The 23188-nt window shown below is 40.0% G+C and overlaps 3 protein-coding genes across 3 annotated transcripts in view; 2 read left to right on the forward strand and 1 right to left on the reverse strand.

The window, feature by feature from the left end:
- Nucleotides 1-443: 443 nt before the first annotated feature.
- crym (crystallin, mu) lies at nucleotides 444-5208 on the forward strand. Its single transcript, XM_071462573.1, has 8 exons — nucleotides 444-992; nucleotides 1072-1222; nucleotides 1401-1463; nucleotides 1581-1682; nucleotides 3212-3395; nucleotides 3568-3689; nucleotides 3804-3888; nucleotides 4019-5208. The coding sequence occupies exons 1-8, from the start codon at nucleotides 817-819 to the stop codon at nucleotides 4090-4092; spliced, it is 957 nt and encodes a 318-aa protein (XP_071318674.1). The 5' UTR covers nucleotides 444-816; the 3' UTR covers nucleotides 4093-5208.
- rac1a (Rac family small GTPase 1a) lies at nucleotides 4317-10329 on the reverse strand. The gene is made up of 6 exons (XM_071462574.1): nucleotides 10003-10329; nucleotides 8282-8353; nucleotides 7941-8058; nucleotides 7359-7421; nucleotides 6502-6661; nucleotides 4317-5856 (listed from the first exon to the last, which is right to left on the reverse strand). The coding sequence occupies exons 1-6, from the start codon at nucleotides 10035-10037 to the stop codon at nucleotides 5726-5728; spliced, it is 579 nt and encodes a 192-aa protein (XP_071318675.1). The 5' UTR covers nucleotides 10038-10329; the 3' UTR covers nucleotides 4317-5725.
- A 9529-nt stretch (nucleotides 10330-19858) lies between these two features.
- LOC139609228 (cytohesin-3-like) overlaps nucleotides 19859-23188 on the forward strand; it is a 32059-nt gene continuing 28729 nt past the window's right edge. Inside the window, exon 1 of the mRNA XM_071463528.1 lies at nucleotides 19859-20219. Within this exon, the coding sequence (XP_071319629.1) occupies nucleotides 20201-20219 (19 nt within the window). The 5' untranslated portion in view covers nucleotides 19859-20200. The remainder of the gene's footprint in view (nucleotides 20220-23188) is intronic.

Genomic DNA, 23188 nt, shown 5'->3' on the forward strand with positions numbered 1-23188 from the left:
TGGCGGGGGGGGGGTCAGCCTTTCCCTGACGTCTGCGGCTGCGGTCCAAGCGTCAAAATAATTTCCTTTTCTGATCACTTCTCCCTGACCTGGAAAACATCATGAGGTCAAGGACAGATGTGAAGGAGGACTTTAAGGGGTGTCTTTTGTCTTTTGCACCTATAATCTTTTTTTAAACCAACACATGGATGATATATACTCCATATACTTTCCTGACCACAACAAAAAAAAAAAAAAACAGGACTGAAATATTGAAATAAGATAACGAGAAAGAATATAAGAAAGTTGAGAGTGGAAGCATTACAGTAATAATTCAATAATAATAAGCAAATGAGTATTATACTCGGATATAGGCTATATCAAGTTTTAACATTTTTATAGTTTTTAAACGGAGGATTTTTTATTTATTTAGTGGGATTTTAAACGGCATCCATATGTAGATTGTCTCCCACCGTGTCGGTCGTGGAAAAACTTCAGTCCTGCCTTGTTTTAAATGTTGGTTTAGCGGTTGCGAAACAGCGTTTTCTCCTTTCCCTTCGTAAAAGCAGGATCCGCGTTTCCTATGCTGAAGGAGAAAAGATAGGAGGTATTGAAGCTCCTTTCCTATCAATCATTTCACTCAGTTAGGAACCTCCCCAGTCCAAAAAGTTTTCCACGGCAGCCTTCGTGTCCTCCCGCAAGCGTGACTCCCACTTTTCCCAGTAAAACCAGCGGCGAGTCTCCGTCTGAGGGACTCGGGATCTCTGGAGGAGCCTTGACGCCGGACGTAAGCGCAGCAAACGTGGTGCGTTTTGAAACCAAGACGTATTATTGCGGATGAATGCAGCACCAGTCATGGCTGACCTCCCCGTCACCATATCGGAAAGAGAAGTCCGGAGCTTGCTGCGCTACAGAGAGCTGGTCCCCCGCCTGGAGGACGCTCTGGGGAAGTTCTCCAGGCGAGAGGTGATCCAGCCCGTCCGCTGCACAGTGCCCCTGCAGAAACACAACGGGTAAGCAAGTGTGCTTTGAACTGGTGAAACAGTAACAGTCTGTTGTTGTTGTTGCATTGACACTCATTCACTTCCACAGGTTCCTGGGGCTGATGCCTACTTACATGGAAAATGACGGAGTCCTGAGCACAAAGTTAGTGTGTTTCTACAAGAGGGAGGATGGTTCCTCTTTACCATCCACTCAGGCTACAGTGGTGCTGCTGGATCCAGAGTATGGGAATGTCAAGGCTGTGAGTAAAACTTGATGCATGCACAAGACAAAAAAAAAAAACAACAAAACAAAACAAAAAAAAAAAAAAAACATCCCCAATCTTAACATTCAAGTTGCAAAGTTTGAACAGCTTCACCCTCATGGATGACTCATCCATGAGGGTGAAGCAATGACTCATGCATGTTTCCACCCTGCAGGTCATGGATGGAGAGGTCATCACAGGCATGAGGACGGCTGCAGTCTCTGCAATCTCTGCCAAGGTGCAACATGCTTTCCATTGTGGAAGCATCCGTTCACAGTACCTGTTCTCTCACGTTGCAACGTTGCTCCAACTTTGACACTTGGGTCTGTCTTGGTGTGTTGTTGTTGTCGTGCAGCTGTTGATGCGTCCAGAGGCTGAAGTACTGGCCATCTTGGGGACCGGCAAACAGGCTATCAGTCATTACGACGTCTTCACTGAAATGTTCTCATTTAAAGAGGTAATGCTACAAAAATGTTGTGTAAATGTATGAACAGCAAATGTGAACAGAATGAATTGAGGGTAATGTAAGGGATGTTTGGTGGAGTAATATCCGTATAGTGTGGCTCAGTGTTTCCCAATGCAAAATGAAATTGTTAGGAACTGAAAGGATCTAGGGTGTTAATATATTCACAGAATGTTTTTCAGTGCTCTGGATATTGCATTTTTAAACATGCAGTTCCACTTTATTGTAGGGCTGAACGATATAACATATCATATCCTTATCTAGGTATGAACATGTGCAATAATATCGCAAAAGGCATCAATATGGATGATATATGTCTCCCTGCATGTACAGGTAAAGCAGTATGTGTAGTCACTGATGAAGTCACATTTTTGTGAGTGATCACATTGTGCACCATATAAAACAACACTGGTGAAACAAGACTTACAGTGAATGGATTTTTGAAATGCCATCTGCAAACGTAACATCATGTTAGTTCAGTTAGACGTCTGTAGTCAGCTCACTGAGTTACTGTAGCGAAGCCGATTCCTGTCACTCTCACTCCTTTCACATAATTATTTTCTCTGACATGAACATTTCTCAGTCTATTTGAGCTCATTATCTGTGACCGACGTAATTCTCGGCTGTAATTGTCTTGTCCTGAAATAAGAGCAACCCTCAGTTTTTTAAACCTAAGCTTAACATTAAAAAAAAAAAGAATGTGTTAAAGGAAACCCTCCCAGACAGTGGGAATTGAGAAGTAGAGAAGATTTGCATGGAAGAAGATAAGATTGGTGATTTGGTGGAGAAAAAGAAAGTTAGTTATTAAGAAATTATTTACTTCTTAAAATGTATTTTAATGCAGCCTAAGACAGTGTTTGGTCAGTTCTGATTAATAAAATATTTTGTAAATACATTTTCTTTATACATTTGGCATTATTGTGCTGAAGAATGCTTAATTTCCATTGTTGCTACACTTAAAATTTCAAATAAATGTGAACCCAAAGTCATATTGCATATCAATGTATTTCACATAAATATCAAAATATGAAATTAAGCCACATTGTGCAGCTCTACTTTATTGGCATGGGACTGACAGAGTGGGACAACACAAAACGATTGAGCTGTTCTACTTTGTCAAGTCCAACTTTTGCTTAAATGATCTTAAAGGTAGCCTCTAGTTCAACATTTTGGGGAAATACACAAATTAGCTTTCTTGCTGAGAGAGATGAGGAAGAGGAGGATGATGATGCTTTAACCAACTGAACAATCAACAAAAGCCCCTGTGGTTTACTGACCACAACAGGAAAAGGGCCAAATTTGAGCAGCAATCTCCAGGTTAACATTTGAGCAAAGATTCAAAACAAGTCTGAGCATTGAAATCTGATTTTACTTGCTCTCAAGTGCTGCCAAGAGCTTGCAGGCCTGTGCTCACAGCTCTGTCCTAGATCTTGGCTTTTTGATCGATTACTATTCAAATTCATTTTGTGATTGGTGGACATGTTTGGTGTTTCATAAACTGTTGTCCTGGATCCTCACACCAGGTGCGTGTGTGGAGCCGCTCTAGGGAGGGAATAGACAGGTTCAAGCGCTCTGTCACAGGTCCTGTGACGCCATGTGTCTCGGTGGAGGAGGCGGTGAGGGGAGCAGACGCCATAGTGACAGTGACTAGGTGCACTGAGCCGGTGCTCTTTGGTCAGTGGGTCAAACCAGGAGCCCACGTGGCAGGTGAGAGGAAATAATTCACACAAAAACAAAAAAATTCAAGAGGAAATATTGAGAGTTTTAGATTAACACAGGAAGAATTCAGGGGACTTTAAATATTTAAAATTGAAATGTCAGTTTTTGAGCTCTTAAAAAAAAAAAAAAGTATTTCACAGTTTCTCTCGTTACTGAGCAGCAGTGGGAGCCTGCAGGCCAAACTGGCGGGAGCTGGATGACGCGTTGATGAAGGAGGCCGTGGTGTACGCTGACAGCAGAGAGGGAGCAACGACCGAGTCTGGTGACATCATACTCTCTGGGGTCAGTGTGTCATTGTGCTTTTGAAGCGATGGATAAGATAACTCGGGCGCGTGTTATTGGCTCCTTTTTGCAGAACATATGCGGGAAAAATGTGACTATGGGTCTCGTTTTCAGGCGGAGGTGTTTGCAGAGCTTGGGGATGTTATTAATGGGACAAAACCTGCTCACAGAGAGAAGACGACTGTGTTCAAATCCCTTGGTAAGCCCCACCTATAAATCCATATCATGTGGAAAGTATTTTATTTTTCCAGCTCAGTACATTAAGAATCCAGTTTTCAACTAAACCTTCATGGTATTCAGTGTAACTGAATTTGTTGTTTTTATAACAGGAATGGGGGTTGAGGATGCAGTGTCTGCAAAGCTGGTATTTGACCAATGGAAAGCCAAAAACAGCCAGCCATGAAGTGTCCATGTACTTCAGTCCTCTGTTTGACCTCTGTGGCGCACAATCTGATCAAGATGAAGGCAATGAACAAGTCACTGCTGTGTAACCTGACACTGAAAATCAATTAACTAAGACATCTAATGTGAGAAAGTGATAGACATTTGTCACTATATGCTAAACAAAAAGTCTTACATATCATCTACCTAAACTTTTGTGTTTGGCCAGAAGCTGAAATGAACACAGAGCATTTTAAAAAAATTTATTTGCTTAAAAAAAAAAAAAAAATCAGCATATTACTATGTGAAAATGAAACCACTTTTAGCAAGAATGTAAATCCAAGTGTGCACTTCGTCTGTGCCACTGAAACACTGATAACATGAGTCTAGATTTACAGTGATTTCCCAGAGCACCCATGCTATTTGATCATTGTTCATTTCAAAATAAAATGCAACTGCTGAATAGTTACTGCTCAAGGTCCTATTGTATAACAAAGAGTAAAATGATACACTGGCTCATAGACTTCATAAAACACAGCAATAGATGTGGTCAAAATGATATGGTTACACACCATTATGACAGCATCATCACTTTCTGGGCAGGAACTTAGTGAAAACTTGAAATGACGGGTAAAACCTTTGCAGTTAAATAGAGAATGAGCCAGCACAACAACTGTGGCTGCACTGTACCTTCACATGCCCAAGGGTCACTCACCAAACACTGTGTGTATTCATTTAACACGTAGTGAGAGGAACGCAATGATTCATCTAGAAAGCTTTTAGGATCAAAATGAGAGAATTACCTGTTAAATATCTATTAAGAGACTATGTAATTATTATTTAACTTAGCAGCTGCTACAACACATTCTAACTCAAGTCATTTAAGGGTTAAACCATTTCTTCATAACTGCATTGATAGAAGGTTAAAACAAAAGTAAATGGAAAACAAAACCCAACATTTTAGTGTTCATGGAGTGACTACAAAGTGATGACCGTTGACTGAGTTTTGGCAGCACCTCAGTCTCGTCAGATGACACATGTAAACAAAACGGTCCGTCAAACCACAGCTGACAAGAGACTGACAATGAAAAAAGGAGAAATTAGAGCCTCTAAAAAAAAAAAAAAAACCAAAGTAAAATGTCATCAAGGCAGCAGGAATCTCTTAGTGTGTAGGGGACAGAGTGCAGTGCAGGACCTCCTTCTTTTATAGAGTTAAATCTATGGTAATTTCATGATAAATTCATGTTCAAGTAGTGTTTCTTCACAATGTCTGAAAAAAATGACATGAATGTTTTTTGTTGTTGTTTTTTTTGTAAAATCCTCCCTCTTTCTCCTCAATCAAACCCAGATCCCAAATCAAATCCACCACCCTCACATTCCCCAAGGCCTTAGCAAAGTCACTTCATTCCTGTCAATCTGAAAGGACTAAACAGATGTAAGAACCCACAAGCCACACATCCAGACTTGACTAAAAACTGCCAGCGCTGCTCAAATCTGTGAAGTTCTTTCAGATATAAGTCTGATCTACCAGAGCTTCTATGTAAGCAAAGACACAGGGGGTGAAAAGATATTTGGGGAACCCCGACATCACCTTCTTCCCTCTGAGTAGGCAGGTTCTGACTGCAACCGTATTTTCTACTCCCTGTGATTCTCCATTACAATATTTTGCACTTCCTCTTCCTCTTCTTGATGGGTGGGGGGCACAGGACCGCCCTGATGGCTTCGTCAAACACTGTCTTAAGGCCGCGCTGCGTCAAAGCTGAGCACTCCAGATACTTCACTGCACCTGGTGGCCAGAGGAGAGGGAAAGAGAGAAAGCAGAGAAACAAAGTCAGTAACCAGATTATTCATTTGCATGATCATAAAGTCCAATAATATTCTATCACCTGAGTAAGATAAACTATCAGCCAAAAAAAGAGCAAGAAGCAGTTCCAAAACCATTTCAATACAATGTTCATAAATTACAGTCCAATCATTACACAATGAAAAAGAAGCAACACAATGTCAGTTTCAAACAATTAAAACACACCCATCTGTGTCAAACCTGAAAAGTAAAATTAAAATCTAACATAATACAATTTAATGTAAATAAAATATATGATTAATGGTTCCATGTATCAATTCTGCCAATTAAGTCTTGCAAGGCAACCATCTAATTTTGTAGCTCATCAAAATTAAAACAGCAATGGTGAACAAATCAGGTATCATCTTGCTATCCTGAAAATTGAGGTGGTGCCACTATGGTGTAAACAACTTATTAAATTTGAATGAATTTGTGAAAGAAAATGTGACCATCAAACGGTGGCTTCAGGTTCTTTCAGAAAAACATATTTTTTTAAGGCTTGCCAGAAAAACAACTGCCTCAAGAAAAGGCTCTTTTAGTTTGAAACTTTAAAAAATGGATCAGTGAATGTGTTGAGCCTCAACTGACTTATTTCTTTAGCCATGGCCAGGCCCTGAGGGTAGATGATGGGGGAGAGTTTCTTTTCCTTCAGCTTTTCAATAGTGTCCTTGTCGTCTCTCAGGTCCAGCTTGGTGCCCACCAGGATGATGGGTGTGTTGGGGCAGTGGTGTCTCACCTCGGGGTACCACTGCAGGGGGAGGACAGAGTCAGAGGCTGGATACAGGATACAGATGGATAACATGACACACTGTGTGGAATGTGGGTGGGTTGCAAAAAAAATAGATTTCTTTCTCAGACTCCTGGTTGTTCTCCAAATTCAACATGATGTGACCTCTGAGGAACTCTACCAAGCTGAACCCAAATAATCACCTTCAATTTAAATATGATATTAAACAGCTTTAAAGTGGGGGGAAAATAACAACATATTTTTCAATTGGAAAAAACATCAACACAACAAGGATAAAGGGGTTAATGCATCAGTTTTGCATGGAAATATGTTTGTTTTTTTGTCAGGGCTGCATCATCACATCAAACACGAACTAAAATCAACTTCTGGGAGTAATTGTGTAATTAGGAGAGAAAAATCTAAAATCTTCACTTGAGTTCATTTTGAGTCCAAGCAATAATACATTTTGAAGTCAAGTTTCTGTCTTTTACTTTTAGAGCTGAGTCTGAAAAATGGAAATTGTCTGAAATATGGCCAAAATCCCACATCTGGTTTACTGACAATATGGAGTCAATTCCTCCTCCACCCAAACTGATCTGACCACGAAACTTTGTGGAGAACAGTAAATGTACAAATGTAAAAACTGGGGAAATTACCAATATTACCATTATACCATCACTGGCAAAGTAAGAGCTTTAAGAGAGCAGGTTGTTCTCACCTTGGCACGGACGTTTTCAAAGGAAGCTGGACTGACTAGTGAAAAGCAAATCAGGAACACATCCTGAGGAGGGAAAATGACACCATTAGCCAACTTTGAAGATGGCAACATTACAAAAAGAAACATTCAATGTAAGATTAAAGACTTCCATGTTTCTGCTACAATTGAAAACCTAGTCAAATACTTATCTAATTAAATAAAAAATTCACAAATCTCATTGTGAACTGGTCCTGTTGGTTAGATACAAACTGACTCCCACTTCCAGCTCCCTGCGAGTCTTTGGCACAGAGACCAGTTTGTTGGTCAAAGGACAAAGAGGGCAAACAAGAGCTCCCTTTCACTTCCTCCAGCCGTCCTCCAGACAGTGTATAGGTACTGTGGATACAAGGCTCTACTCTGCTGAGTGCACAGACTCCGTCTTAAGTATTACGGGCCAGTGAATAACTCCAAATCAATGGTGGCAAAGTGAAAACAGCATTCATGCCAACATTGTCTGGCCAATACTGGTCTGTGCAGGACAGTGGACAGAGACAGGCAGTTGTTGCTGCTGGTGCGTGTATGGGTGCAAAAATATAAACATACCGTCTGTGGGTAGGACAGTGGCCTGAGCCTGTCGTAGTCCTCCTGTCCCGCTGTATCCCACAGCCCCAGGTTCACTGGTTTCCCATCAACCATCACATTGGCAGAGTAGTTGTCAAAGCTGTAGGAAGAAAGGTGGATATAAGGTTTTCAAAAAAGAAAAAAGAAAACCTTTGAGCGCAAACTGAAGAGATACAGTTGATGACAAACTACTCAATGACTGACACTGTTTTGATTGTTAACTTCCCATAGGTCTGGCGGGCTACCTCCCCCACCTAAACCATCCCACATTTTCATCTCTGCACCACAGCTGTTCATGAGAGGTGCCTCTGCGTGTTACTTACACTGTGGGGATGTACTCTCCAGGGAAGGCGTTGGTAGTGTAGCTGATGAGCAGGCATGTTTTACCCACAGCCCTGGGAGGAGAAAAGAGGGCAGAGAGGGAGAATAGGAGAATACAATGATATATATTGAAAACTGCTGCTGATTTACATTTATTCTCTCAGTTTTAATAGTTAATATGTAGCATTAAGTGATATTAAAACAGCAAATTAAGTAATATTTACAGTATCTACTGTAGGTTTAACCTGTCTTGCTTGTAGCAGTTTAACAATTCTGAAATCAAGACCGAAACCTTGATACAAACATTCCACAATCTTGTGTTGCGATACTGGAAAACAGAAAGTGACAGTGTGAACAATGTTAAACCCCCACTCTCCTGACAGGTTAACAAGTCACAAAAGACAGGTTTAACCTGAAATATCAGCTATTGTTTTCTTTATCTATGTTATTTATATATTTATCATAAAAAAGGAAATGGAAATAGGCCTTTAATTTTATTGTGTGTGTATCCTCTACAAGTCTACTCGTATTTCAGGACTGGCTGTTTGCAGTCTTTGTTTTACCTCTGACACACCAGAAGCTGCAAAACATCAGTGTTAATATCGGGCAGGTGATTGTGTCATGTCCTACATCCTTCATATTTGAAGGTCTTTTTCAAACATGACTTAGATAGTTAAAAACTTTGGTTTAAGGAAGCAGTGTCCTAAAAATCTATGGGACTCTGCAGAAGTCAATCAATAAAAATGACAGAGTGTAACTATACAAATATGTGACATTATGCATTGTGGGGCTAAAACAGTTAATCTTTACTAATCTTTGTTTGCATACATATTTAATAAACTGTAATCCATCTAAAGTACTACCCTAAAAGGAAGAAAAGGCTGTCCTCCCAGAAATCTAAAATCAGTTTGTCTTAATAAATTAAACTTGGGGTTTGTGGCCAGTCAAGATGAGTTTAGCTCTTTATATGTTTAACTGTTTAAGTTAAACACTTTTATACTTCAGTTTTGTTTTATATATATATTTTTTAAGTGCTTATGCACATTTGATGATGAAGGAGCAATGAATAATTTGTGCAGTTTTGCATAGTTTGTTTTTATTCCAGTTTGTAATAAATATAAATGGCATTTGTACTGGGTAAAGTTGGGTAAAAAAAAAAAAAAAAAAAGTGGCTGGGTATAAATGTAAAGTCTTTTGATCTCTTACATCTTCCCAAGCTGGACTGAATTCTTCAAGTGTCTTAGCTCTTTAAATTAAATGGGCTGTGACGGACTTTTGATTTAACTTAGACACAAACGAATATATAAGTTGTTTCAAGGCCAGAAATGGCTGAACAAATAGTCTACATGAAAAAGACACAAACTGGCACACAACAAATATATCCAATCCAATCCACAACTTTTATAGAGGACGAGCTGTAAGTTTAAGTAGCTGTCGACATGGCAGCCTGCGTCAGGTCTAATGAATGACATGCTGCGGCCCATCCAGTCACACCTAACCGGAGCATGTAGATAAATCTGTCTGACCCAGCTGGACTACAGGGCGGCCACAACAACAGCTGTCGCTCATGTTGGCATGTTATCCGAGGCTTGTTAGTCGCTAGCCAACTGTTGATAACTAGGTCAACGAAAACAGCCGTGTTTCAAACTTAAATCGTTACCCTACGAGTCAAACTCGGACATTTTAGCGGTCGAAGTAAGAATAAAAACACAGTTTAACTTACCCGTCCCCAACCACCACACACTTAATGGCCTGCATCGGACGGCTCTCTCGCTGGCGACCCAGCCAACGTTACAGCAGCTCGGTCTCGGTTAGCCTAGCAAGCTAACAGCGGCTAAAATAAACCAGTCCTGCGTGGACAAAATGACAAGGCCTCGACTGCGCTCCAAAAAGTTTAAAACGTTATGGATACAGAATTATCCGACTTGACCCGTCTTCTTCACAGCAGCACCCCGGTAAGACAAGCTGGCAACACCCAGTAAAAAAAAAACCCACAAAAAACTCTGGAGTCAAGATTGAGGAGGGGGGAAAAAAAAAACGCCCACAGTTTGGAAGCTGCAGCTCCAATATCCCTGCAAGTCACATCCGGTCAGACCAGGACCGCCAAACCCCGCCATCTACCGGTTACCACAGCAACACGACCCGACACCGGTGCCAGGTAACAAGACAGGCCTGGTATCTAGTGATGGAGGACATAATCACAATCTTTACCTCTAATAAAAACTACAGTGCAACATTTAAAATAAAGGTGTAATAAAAAATGTGCTGTTTGCCTATTATTTTTTATTTCTAAAGTAGCTGTCAAATAAATCCAGTAAAGTTTAGTGGCTCTGAAATGTAGTGTAGTAGTACTCAAGTAAAGTACACCTGCCTCAAAAAATATGACCTCATGTCCATGACTGGTTAATTGTAAATTATAATTATTATTTTAAGAATTCATGTAAGAATGTAAGAATGAATTTACCCTTTATCAACAAATGCAGATGTGTGAAGTTTTGAACAACAAAACACGGGGGCTACTTTATTGGCACATAACATTTGTTTTTGGTCATATCAATGCAACTTAATCATTTTAAGCATTTTTTTCTGTTCTGTTCTCTTAATTCTTGGTGAAAACACTAAGATTTCAATTACTAAATACTATACTAACACTAAATACCCGGAAGAAATAAAAGAGGAATCAGTGGCTGAAAGTAAATTCAGTCAGTTTTGATGTAATTTTGATGAGTATTTTCTTTTTTAAAAACCTCTACCTCACTACATTTCAGAGGATATTTTTTATAAAAAGATAATAAAAAGATTTTTACTTTTACTTGTCTACAATTACCTTACAGCTATAGTTATGAATGTATTTATATCAATGATATAACAATTTAATGCTCTGAAAGGTATATGTAGTATATTTAGCTGATTTACTTTTGTACTTTTACATAAGGAAAAATTTAAATGCAGGACTTGGATTGGAAATTGCTAATTTTACTAGAGTAAAGGATTTGAACTTCTGTAACTTTTTCTGTACTTATATCAATGGATGGCATCTTGCTTTACCACTGCAACACAATCAATCATCAGTTCAGTGCGTGAACACTAGAGAGCAGTGTGTTACAGCAGCTCACAAAGGTCGGGCTATGATAGTGAATAACCCCCCACCCTGTGTGTGTGTGTGTGTGTGTGTGTGTGTGTGTTACTTTCTCTCCTATTCAAAGTCTTTAACCATCCTCTTTGTAATGGTTTTATATCTCCATCAATTAATCACTGGCTCCATGGCAACCACTCAGTCTAGCATCATCTTCAGCCTCTGCACACACACACACAGAGGAGACACAGTCACACACACAACCACACACACACACAGAAACCTCTATTCTGGATTATGTTTTTGGTGGATTTTTTCAGCAAACAACACATTTATAGGATAAACGTCACCATTAAGTGGGGGGTAAGAGCAGGGGAGAGAGATTAATGAGGGATAAACAGGCCTGTCGACGCTCATCGGGGAGGCTGTAAAACACAGTGGAGTCACACTGCAGGACCATAGGATGTCAAACTGAGAAAAGACATAAAAGAGAAAATCTTCCCTGAGGCATGTAACATATAGCAGGATTTATGTGTCAAATGAGTTAGATAGCTGTTGGGCAATTTAAATGCTACAAATGCTACCCAACATAAACTGTGACGAGTTCCTCTTTTCAGGGCAGCCTGTCTGTGTTTAGGGTTTGTTGTAATTATTTCCCAGACTGCCCCACCGACATATTAATTCATACATCCTATTATTATTTATTCTTTTTTACCAATACACATGACATGACCACAGTTTATCCTCTGGTGATTTCCATCACCTCTGCAAGAAAGCAAATAAATGTAATTTCCAAGGGAATAAAAACACATGCAGTGCTTACTTTATTTTTTAATTTAATGTATATGTCTTTGCTTTGAAAAGAAATTATATATTAGACCTGATGCAGAGCATATAAAATTTGTTAAACAAAACTCTAATTTGATATACTGGCACGTGACATTTCATTTCAGTCAACATCTACTGATAATAAGTGTAAGAGATACATAATCAATGAAGTCATTGGATAGAATTATAGATTACAGTATTGGTTGTCTTTATCCTAAATATAAGACAGTTTTTACATCATATATTTCTTATTTCAGGAAAAATGTGGGAGTTCTGTGATTCAGAGTTTTTCTTGTTCTAATGTTGGTTTTGGAGGAAGTATTGGTACAAAGACTTGACATCAGAGGTGAAAGTAAAGATGTTTAAAGAAGCCAGAACCTGTTTTAAAGAGCTTTTGTTGGTGAGGCTTTGTTGTGCACTGTCATGCTCAGTTCTCCTCCCGCTTCCCTGTTGCCCTGAGTCAATATGCATCTGCCTTCAGGCTGCACCTTCAGAGAGACATTTCATCGCATCATTATGTTCGACCATTAGTTCTCTAAATAATCACCAAGATTTAATGACCCCTGTCACAGCGCTCTTCATTTGCATAGGACTCATATTGACATTCTGCAGGCAATCGGCACTTAAATGCCTGAATGTGCTCTGTAGTAGTAACACAACAGGGTCCGCAGGATGTTCAGAACGTAGAGAAAGTCGACATTTTTGATGGAACGAAAGCTGAATGCTGAGTGTTCACAAGGTATTCCATGGATTTCATCATTTCAGCTGAACTGAGCACATAAAGCAGATGGCTGGGCCCAGCTGAGGCTTTGGCATGCGCACTGCTGCTAGCTGTAGTTCCCACATGATCAATGTAAGCCTATATACTGTGGTAATAAGATCCTGTAGAGAACTACTGTTGCTGTGACTCATTCAGCAATTCAAACACATCTGATGGATTTTCCAAGAATTTATCTGTACATTAGAAGCCCCCCATTTAGGCCTTTCAATCAAGCCCATTATACTTATACTGTATACTAATAAATGCACAGAAATGCACTTTTTTCAGTGCTAAGTCTGTATGTAATCTGCTTGTTTGGCTGCACAACAAACGAGTCCATCTGAAAATGTCTCAGTAATAGAAATCAATTCCTTCTTATTCTTTGAAAGCCGTGAACTGACTCCAGATGCTGCCTGCAAGATTCCCCAAAACCTCTTACTTCGACTGCACGTTGAGCTGTGATTGAAGGATGCGGAGTTTGCTTCACGATAGTTTCAGACAACTCTGTGGGGCTTGTTTATTTGCCAGCGCCAGCGGCTGCGAAACTCCCTAAAAATAAACTGCTGTTTTGAAGAAGTCCTCACTCTGCACCAACGGTGACACGCAGCATACGCAGAGCTTAAGTCATGAGATCGCAGGGAGCTTGAGTCATTTCTGCAATCAGGTTCATTCAGATATACTGGTGAGTCACATGCCGCCATGGTGGATGTGATGGGAAGTTTCCAGCCCATGGGTCAAATCGCAGCACTTTGCTCCAAGTTGGAAAGATGTCCCACGTGTTTCCTTTGTCCTCCTTCTCCTTCTGTGTGTGTTTCTCTTTCTCCAGCCTCTCTTTACCGACACCGCCTGCTCCACTTTTTTGACCACTGTGAGAAAGGAAGTGTGTCACATTTCTTGTGTGTTTGCATTAGCAGGAATGTGTGTGGGACTATTGCAGATGGTTCTCACTGGATTCAGGAATTCCGCAGACACTCTCCAGGCTCAAACACAAATGATACAACAATAAACTTTATTATAATTTCAAAAGAACCCTAAATTTGCTGTACCCAATCATTACCAGAACAAATGATAAATCAAGTGTAGCTGACTCAGCTCAATGCTAAACACAGTCCAGATAATGGCAGCATGGGATTTTATTGCTTTAACATGAAGCGCTCTCGTTCAAGGAACCAATATTTCACTGTGTGTCAAACAGACATATTGCAGGGCTGAGTGGACTTTGAATAATCGCCGTGCCTCTCTCAAAATAAATCAGAATCATTTCATACAAAAACTCTGATGTCGTGTGGCTCAACATGTATCTCATTATAACAGCATGGGTCATGAAGCAGGTTACTTGCTTGCAACGTTGCTGCCGCACAACTGTAGCCAAGATATGCACTGGATGAATCCGGTTCCACACAGCACAGGGTCATTTCCTTGATGAGTGCAACAGAAGTTCAGGGCATGAAATTTTGGATGAGCCTGTAAAGGAGGACAGGAAAAAAAAAAGCCTCAACACTGAGGAGGTAATGTGCTGAAATCTTCCACACTTATATGACATGGGCAAGAGAGACTGTTGAAAAGAGTGTGTGTGGATTTGTGAGGGATTTTTGAAGTGTGCAGAGCATGTACTGTGTGTCTTGGTGTGTACTTAATGGCATGTTTTGTTTGATGATATTCCAGTGGTTATTGTTGACAAATTTCTGTAATTTCTCTCCCTAAAAGTTTTTGTCCCCCTACATTTCCCAGAAAACCTGTCCGCAACCACCAGAGAGCAGAACTTGTTGCGTACCCCTGCTGTGGGCTTTAAACTCAAGTGTGACAGTAACAGATGCTTTTGCCACGTAAGATAAAACTAGACTCCATATACTCAGAAAGTACATGTCTCCTTCCTGTATTGCCTTCTGGTCTACGGAAGCTGCTGTCATCAGAGGAATGCACAGACGATACTTAAATCAGGGTTGATGACTATTACCTGTTTCTTAAGCCATTACTATCATGGTTATGGAGTCTTTTCCCTTGAGGCAGTGTAACCTTTGCAGCCGGTCACTGTGTGATGTGACAACTCTTGGATTGATGCCATCAATTTTTGTACCTACATTCATGTCTCCCAGACAATGAATTCTACTAGCTTTTGGTGATATTTTCTGACTTTTCATCTCACGCCAACGTAAGGTTGACCTCTGTGACTCAGAGTCTCTGAAACTGTTCATAAAAAATGACCCATTTTCTTATCTAGCGCCACCATCAAGTTAAAATGTGAAGATGAACTATACTTTGGTTGTTCCCATTAGCCTCAGCTGTACTTTGTGTTTAGTGATTATTAGAAAATGTTGGCATGCTAACATGCTGAAAAAAAAAGGGGAGTGAACACGGTTACACAGCATGTTAGCACTGTCATTTTGAGCATGTTCGCATGCTGATCTTAGCAATTAGCTGCTGGTATGGCTGTAGACTGTCATGTGAAGATAAAAGTTAGTCTTCACCATACTGTACAGTTATTGTGGCTGCATAGAAGTGGAGAAATCAGCTTTTAAATTAAAACATCTCTGCCTACATTTGGTGACTTGCAGGGGGATGTTTAACATAAGCCACCAAAGAACAAAACCGTTCAAGGCACATTGCAATTGTCTGCCTTTTGTTAGATACTGTCAAACTTTGGTAATGATGGTAAACTAAGGCAGGTTTGTGAACGTGACTGTGAAAATGGTTGTGTAAAATCACTTCTTCACTTGATTTTACTTAACAAACAAATAACCACAAAATGATTTATCAGGCAAATCCATAGCTCTCACACGCATGTATACAGAGTGTGTATGTGGCCAGCTGTAAGGGCCACTCACTTGAGACGCTCGAGGTTCGTCCATCCACTCCCTGGCCTTGTACATGAGAAGCAGTTAATGTGGCTGACACATGCTGCCTTGCAGAAACCCGCTTCCAGTGAAATATGGAGCGCAATCATGTGGTATTTTCTGCCGGCTTGTAAATGGAGAAAGTAAATAAAACTACATTTTAGCGCAAAGGCAAAGATGATGTCAGACTGAGGTCAAGTTTATGGTTCAAAAATTAATCAGAGAGGCTGAGCCAAACAGAGGCTGACCCTCACTTTTTCTGATCTTTCCTATTTTGAATTCTCATGAAATGTGAGATGAGCTATCTTCACTGTGACTCACAAGATATTTTCTGGCATATGTCCTCCTTCATTTGGAAGACAAATGCTTCATTTGCAAATGTTCTTAATCCTGGTAAACACTTTGTACACTGTGAAAAACAGATGAACTAACTGTAGTGATTAGAGAGAAATAATTGAATTGTATGATACAGAGCGCTCCTGCTGGACTCCACCCTTTTGCTTCCACTAAATCTGGAAATGGAGCCTCTTCCTGTACTGGTCCGGACATCTGCACTGAACAGAGGATTATTCCCACATCTGACGGCCCTCAACTCCCACTCACAAAACTCCCTTTATTTACATGTCAAGTAGAGGCACAGGCAGAAAAAATAGAGAAAGAGAGAGATGCTAATGAATATGTCATGTGTCCAATAAACCTTTTGTTCACGTTTCTCTGAGGAATCATACTGTATGAAACCAACTATGTTTGGTTCTTGGCTGCAGGCAGGCCTCTGAGGGGGTGTGAGGAAGAATTTATGGGAACTTGCTGCAAATTAATTGTAACTACCAATTCTGTAGAGTCAGTATTTGTTTATGCCTGGGGCCTTTGAGGGGAAAAACAAGTGAAACCATTAATTTTCTATTTTTAGGGAAGAGAGGAAAGATGTTTTGACAATGTGCTGTCATCCATTAGGAGTTAGAACATGCAAGTGAGAAACATTTTTTAGAAAATGCAGGAAAGGCTCATATTTATGTCCCTGGAGAGAGCAGCATTGGGATCAGTGACATGTGATCAGATCATAGGATTGGTGATGAGCTAATCAATATTTCAAGGAATTTAAACCATGGCAACTGCAAACTGAACAAATTGAAGTAAACATACTGTATGCATGCTGTTGTATGTATGTTAAAGGTGTTATAGCTTTGTATTTATACTGCAGTTTTATATATATATGTATATATATATATATTTCTACAGGCCTAAATGCATTAAGTTGATACCATGTGATTGGCTGATTAAATATTTGCATTAACAAGCAGTTGAATAAGTTTACTTGATAAAGTGGCCGGTGAGTGTATATATATCAGTACAAATATGTTTGTATATGTGTGTGTATATTTACTACACTTAATGTATACACATATATATGTATACACATAGTCACACACATAGATATACACACATATATACTACACATAATGGGTTCATTAGTTGAATGGCTATTACGTTATAAGCATATTTGCGCTGATTGGAAATGTGTCTAAAGTTAGTTTGTGCTTTATTATTTCCAGTAAGACTGAGGTAATTCCTGCTGTAGGAAACAATGGATACATCAGTTATGTCAGTGTGACTGTGCTGCCAGCAGGTGGACTTTCAAAGCAGGAGAAGTGTACTGTGATTGTACTACAGAATGGAAACTAAGGGTGGGAGTAGCGCACAATTTTCCATATTTGTTGCATAACAGGTCAAGCTTTTCATGAAGAAAAGGGAAAGAATCCTCACCAGTCTTTTATACAAAATAACACCACTTTTGTATATGAAACCACCCACACTAAAAGCTGGATTACCAAGTGGGCAAAATGGACAACTGCCCTCAGGAGCCCAGACTACCACGGCCCTGAAAGCCTCAAGACTCATTTCACAGAAATTGATAAATTTGAAAAAAAAAAAAAAAAAAAAAAAACTGTAAAAGAGGAGGAAAGCTCCTGCATGTGACCTAATGTAAAATTTCTTTATTGAGCTACCATGGTGTGTATTCCTAAATTAAACATGTGAAGAGTGCAATCTGCATGCATTGGGTATATGGGGGGTCAAGAAGGGGCCAAAAGCCCGTATTTGCCTCTTGGCCCCTGTTTAATCTGTTTAATATGATCACACCTGTATTCAAAACTCATTAGCCAATATATTTTAGGCAACATCTTCCAACATTGCAGTTTTTGACTAAACCCTCAAAAGTCAATTTAATGTGACACAGATCAGATCAGATTTCATAACAATGTGAGGGTGGAGGAGGGCAGGCTGATCACATCACTTCCTTTTCTGTAACTCTCTCCCATTGTCCCCCTGTAGTGCTGCACAATGAGTCCTCAGCACAACTCCCTTCCTGAGCTTTGGGCTGCACGCTGAGTCCTGCCTTCATATTCCTCCCGTCAGTACATCACTCTTGGCGTGGTTGGGATCTTCCCTGGAAAAGCCTCCGTGAGTCACAAGCTGACATGGGCAGGGACAGACAGGAAGTATCCTAGCTCGACTCTAATGGCCATGAGCTTTTGAAGGTGTCATCATGCCTGTATCATCAGTGACGGATGTTGGGCGGATGTATGAGGTCAGAATCATAGAACCACCTTTAATGCAGATATTTAGTGGGTAATCTACATATAAGACCTGCTAGGATATAGCTACACATACGACCTTTGGGAAGGCTCTGTGGAGCAGTTCATCAAAAGTGTGAGTCATAACTGAGAATCATAATAAAATATGAACTACCTCTGAATAATTTAATTGGAATGTGCATGCAAGAAGTAAATCAGCTAAATCTGATCTGCAATGAAACCAAAGGGACCTCTGATGTTAAATATCAGTTTACTTTCACATCGTTAACCCTGGCTGAGCCACAAAGAAATACACTGAACAACTCAATGTGTGTGTGTGTGTGTGTGTGTGTGGTCAGAAGTAAAAGTAAGAAGAGCCTGGATCCGCAAAATAAGAGATTCTTATAAAATGCTTTCAAAACCTTTAACCTTTTCATTATGTGATTAAAATTATGTATATTTCAATCATTCCATCAGGTTTTGTGGATCAGTGATGTCATGTTAATTTGGACATTTACAATCTCCCGAGGAAGATCATGAGGTATGATCGAAAGCTTCAAAATAGCTACTAATGGACCTTGTGATGAGATCGCTTTGTCAGCTATTGTCTCTGAGGCCAAGAACGAACTTTCAGTCTCCGATTATCTTGAAGTTGTTTCACGAAGCTTATAGCACACGCCAGTACTTGACATACATGTGACATTGACCCGCAGCATTATTTAAAGAGGATCCCTCTGAATCTTTGCAAACAATTGTGTCCCTTTAAATGACTAAATGTATTACTTTCTTTAAGGTCTCAGCCCTTTATATTTTAAGGCAGAGAAGCATTGTGGACCTCTACAGTTTGAACCTCTGACGATGCCTGAATGGTGCAGCAAGATGCCACCACCAGTTTGTGACACAGTCAAACAGCTTTTACTGTTTCTCATACATTAGTATACAACATCCCTCACCAGTCAAATTCCATCATAGACAGGAAAAGATAAACAACTCCCAGTTGTATAGGTTTTTCTATAGTAGCTACTTTAATTATTTAAAATACAGCCTAACTACACTACACTCTGGAGTCAAAAGTCAGTGTAGTACTTTTGGCCATTATTCCTTCTAGTAATAATAACATTTACATCATTTCTGGAAACGGCAGCAAAAAACAAACAAAAAAACAAACAAAACAAAAGAAAACAGCCACTTATCTGTCTCTGATTGAGAATGAAGATGAGGAAATGCAAAATGTACCCACACAACTTTTTTATTTTTTATCCCTGCAGGAATTTATTTAATATTTAATTTATACTTTAACCTGATCTGTGCCCTTTGCACTGGTTGCATCCACTGTTCAACAACAAAAACGACACTGAACACCTGTAGTGAACTGGTATTGAATGTGTTTCGTGTGTGTGTGTGTGTGTGTGTGTGTGTGTGTAGGTGTGGGGGTGCAGGGGCGGGGCTTGATGACGTCGCCTCGGTTGCAGTGTAGCTAATGTGAACGCAGACGGAGCAGCTGAGGATGGAGCAGAGACGGAGAAACACACCTCTGAAATATCCCTTCTACACTTAAGGACCCCGCTTTCATTTACACCCAGCCTACACCACTTCTGCTTTTTTTTATTATTATAATTTTTTATTTTTTATTTTTCTGTTCATTCCGCCGCTGACATCTGCGCACCAGTCCTCCTCACCCGGCTGTCTGTCAACACAGCGCCGGCTTCGACTGTCTTGTCAGCGGAGGGAGAGAAAAATCCCGTTTAAAAAAAAAAAAAAAAAAAAAAAAAAAATCACTCAGCTGAATCCATCCCAGGTTTCCGCCGGACACACCTTCCCCTGGACCGTCTGCCGCTGCTGCCATAAATATGGATGAAGACAACCACGGTAAGGCTGCTGTTGTCCGTGTCCCCACATTGGCTTCCTCTCTCTTTCAGCCCCGTGTGCAGGGACGGATGGTTTTGTGTGTGTGTGTGTGTGTGTGTGTGTGTGTGGGTTTTCGTGTTCAGATGGAGGTGGCTATATCAGATCCAAGATGTTGTGGTTTTTGCAGAGCCACCAAGAGGGAAAAAACAACGGGTGTCATGACTTAACACCTGTTATTAAAGGAGCATTTCACAGAAATACAGGCTGCTCTGCTCGCTCCTCGCCCTCGCAGGTGAGAAGAGAGGCTGTTTGTTCCCCTTATTGAAACATGTTTAGAATCGCTGGAGTCATGGTTAAAAAAACAAAAAAACAACCCAAAACACAGCATTTTTTTTCATGCAGCCACCTTTTCCATCTGTTTGATGTCTTGCTGTAAGGCTTTGAAGTTCTTCTCACTATCTTGTTGCTCTGTTTGAAGCCTGTAAACTGGTGGGAATTGATAAGCTATCTGACTGGCAAGCTTCCATATGGAGGACAGACTTAGCAGGATCTGCATCCTTTTACCAAAACATAAAAAAAAGAGAGAGTAAAGAGAATAAATCCATATATTGATATTTGAGGAATATGGTGATACCAGAGGAGGTTAACTCACTTAAACTATGTAAAGGTGTCTATAAAGTTCTTGTAGTGATATGAAATGTTGTAAATGTGGAGAAATATCACATGCAAACACTATAACCACACAAATAAGCAGTATGGCTAAAACAAACAATTATTTTCATTATGGATTAGTTTGTGGATTAACTGAAAAAAATGTTTTGTCTGTGAAATTGATAAAAATGCTTAGTTCAACCTCCCAGAGCCCAAGGTGGCATCTTCATAGTCTAATTTTTCATCTGACCATCAGTCCAGACTAAAGATTTTCTGTTGTGTGACAAAGAAAAGCAGCAGATCTTCACATTTTAGATGTTTGAATGTGACAATATTTGTCATTTTTGCTCAAAGAATGACTCAAATTATGAATCGATTATTAAAATTTTCCATCCATCGACAAATGAACTCATTGTTTGAGCTTTACAATGGAATATTAATAGGTGAAATGTATAAAAAGGTCATTATAAGAACTCATTATTGAATTGCACATACAAACTTATACTACAGTATGGTATTGCTATAGGTGGGTGTTAAGTATGACGAGGTCGCATTGATTGCCGTAGATGAGCTGCATGGTGCTGCATATACTGAATTTTAAAAGTATGTAAGTATGTAGCGCCTCAGACCCAACAGTGTGATTTTGTGATAAAGCTGAATGAACTGAAGCTGTGCAGCTGCATGTCGAACCTGGATTACTGCTCACATGGTGGCTGCAGCTTTATTATGTGATAGTGGCTGAAGCACACACATGCAGGAGGCTTCTGAGCAGATAATCCAAACCGCCTTGCGGGCTGAGGACCTTGAAGGCAGCGTAGTGTAAACAAATGGCTATAGTCTGATAACAGTTTGTCAGTTAAACTGTGAGAGATTAGCCGAGCCAGGAGAGACCCTCATCTGAACTTCCTCCAACATTATCCTCATGTCTGAACAGTCCGAACATATGTATATGTGAGAATTAAAAAAAGAGTCTGTTCCTTGAGGTTGTGTTACTATTATTGTGTTGCTGCGCTACAGTCGTGCATACAATAACCTTGTTAGACATCATCATAAAGTTAATACATTTGCATTAGATTATTTCAGACTGTAGTAAAATTAGCTCTGTACATTCATGGACCCCAGAGGATGAACTCCAGCGCTTTTAATGACACTCTGACTTTTCCTTTAGCGCCACCATCAGGCTGGATTTTCCACTCGAATGCAAACTGCAATAAAGATGTATTGCTTTGAGTTTACTTGATTCTGGTGAAAATGTCAGCTTTGAACAATTAAATCTCATTATTTTCATTTGTGTGTTTCCGAGGAGAGGTTTTAGTATGTCTAGTGTTACAGATGTTTGTTTGAAGTAATTTTATTCTGAAATCACAGTTTAGGATTTGATCTGTATCCTCTTTGTAATTTAAACCATTTAACTTAAACCAAAAACCTAACCCCCCCCACCCACTCAAAAAAAAAAAAAAAAATCAGTTAATCACATGTGCTACAAGTGCACAGCCCACGGATCATAAATGAGGCTGGTCTGAGAGTTATCAGTCACTGAATCATGTGACAGGATGTCTGAGAGCACAGAGGCACGCTGTCTGCGATCAAACTGGAAACATACGACACTCTGCTCAGGAAGATTATGTGCAGCGGTGTGCGGCGTGTGGATTATTAAAATAACTTACCATAAATGTTCAACTAATCAAGAGCCCTTGTTCGCTCACTCACACCCTCGCTCCCTCTCTTGCACACATCACTTAACATTGTTCACATGCACACCTTGATATGCTGGCGTCACAGCTCAGGCACCTCGAGCTCCTCTGTTGCAACATATGCATCAATGCAACAATTAAATGACTTTTTGAATAGTTCAATACTCCAGTCTTTTTTTTTTCTTTTCTCCTGTACATAAGACAATATCAGAGACGTATCTTATTGTCAGTGCGTAGTTTTTTCTATAAAATTGAAGCCTTAACCTTTCAGCACAGTGATTGTAAATCCGTCCTGTGACAAGCTGTGCTTTGTAGGTCTGAGGTGATTTTTTTTTTTTTTTTTTTTTGCATGACAGCAAATGTGCACATTATCGTCATGTGTGTACATTAGGGACCACGTTCTCACGCCTGCGTGTACAGTATGCGTGCAACATATGTTCAAAGTTGGAGCTATGGTTTGTTCTGCACCAGTGAACCAATCTGAGAACAACAGAGAGGGCGGGGGCCAGCAGATGCCATGATATTCTATAGGATTAAGAAATGGTTTATAAAGAACTAGTGCTCCCACAAGCCACCTCTTGTGAAAGTGGAACAGGATATGGATTTGACAATAAAGAGCTGTGTCAGGTCCAAAACCCTGTTATC

The sequence above is a fragment of the Trachinotus anak genome, unplaced genomic scaffold (genome assembly GCF_046630095.1).
Source record: "Trachinotus anak isolate AG129_WGS33_773 ecotype Australia unplaced genomic scaffold, CSIRO_AGI_Tana_v1 ptg000025l, whole genome shotgun sequence".
Classification (NCBI taxonomy): Eukaryota; Metazoa; Chordata; class Actinopteri; order Carangiformes; family Carangidae; genus Trachinotus; species Trachinotus anak.

What these genes read in the sequence shown, in the direction of transcription:
- crym (XM_071462573.1), top strand. Translation starts at nt 817, where the DNA reads ATGAATGCAGCACCAGTCATGGCTGACCTCCCCGTCACCATATCGGAA. An exon ending in CCCCTGCAGAAACACAACGG is followed by an intron (nt 993 to 1,071) that starts GTAAGCAAGTGT and finishes TCACTTCCACAG; the next exon opens with GTTCCTGGGGCTGATGCCTA. An exon ending in AAATGTTCTCATTTAAAGAG is followed by an intron (nt 1,683 to 3,211) that starts GTAATGCTACAA and finishes TCCTCACACCAG; the next exon opens with GTGCGTGTGTGGAGCCGCTC.
- rac1a (XM_071462574.1), bottom strand. Translation starts at nt 10,037, where the DNA reads ATGCAGGCCATTAAGTGTGTGGTGGTTGGGGACGG. An exon ending in TTGAAAACGTCCGTGCCAAG is followed by an intron (nt 6,662 to 7,358) that starts GTGAGAACAACC and finishes CTCCCCCTGCAG; the next exon opens with TGGTACCCCGAGGTGAGACA. An exon ending in GGCCATGGCTAAAGAAATAA is followed by an intron (nt 5,857 to 6,501) that starts GTCAGTTGAGGC and finishes TCTGGCCACCAG; the next exon opens with GTGCAGTGAAGTATCTGGAG.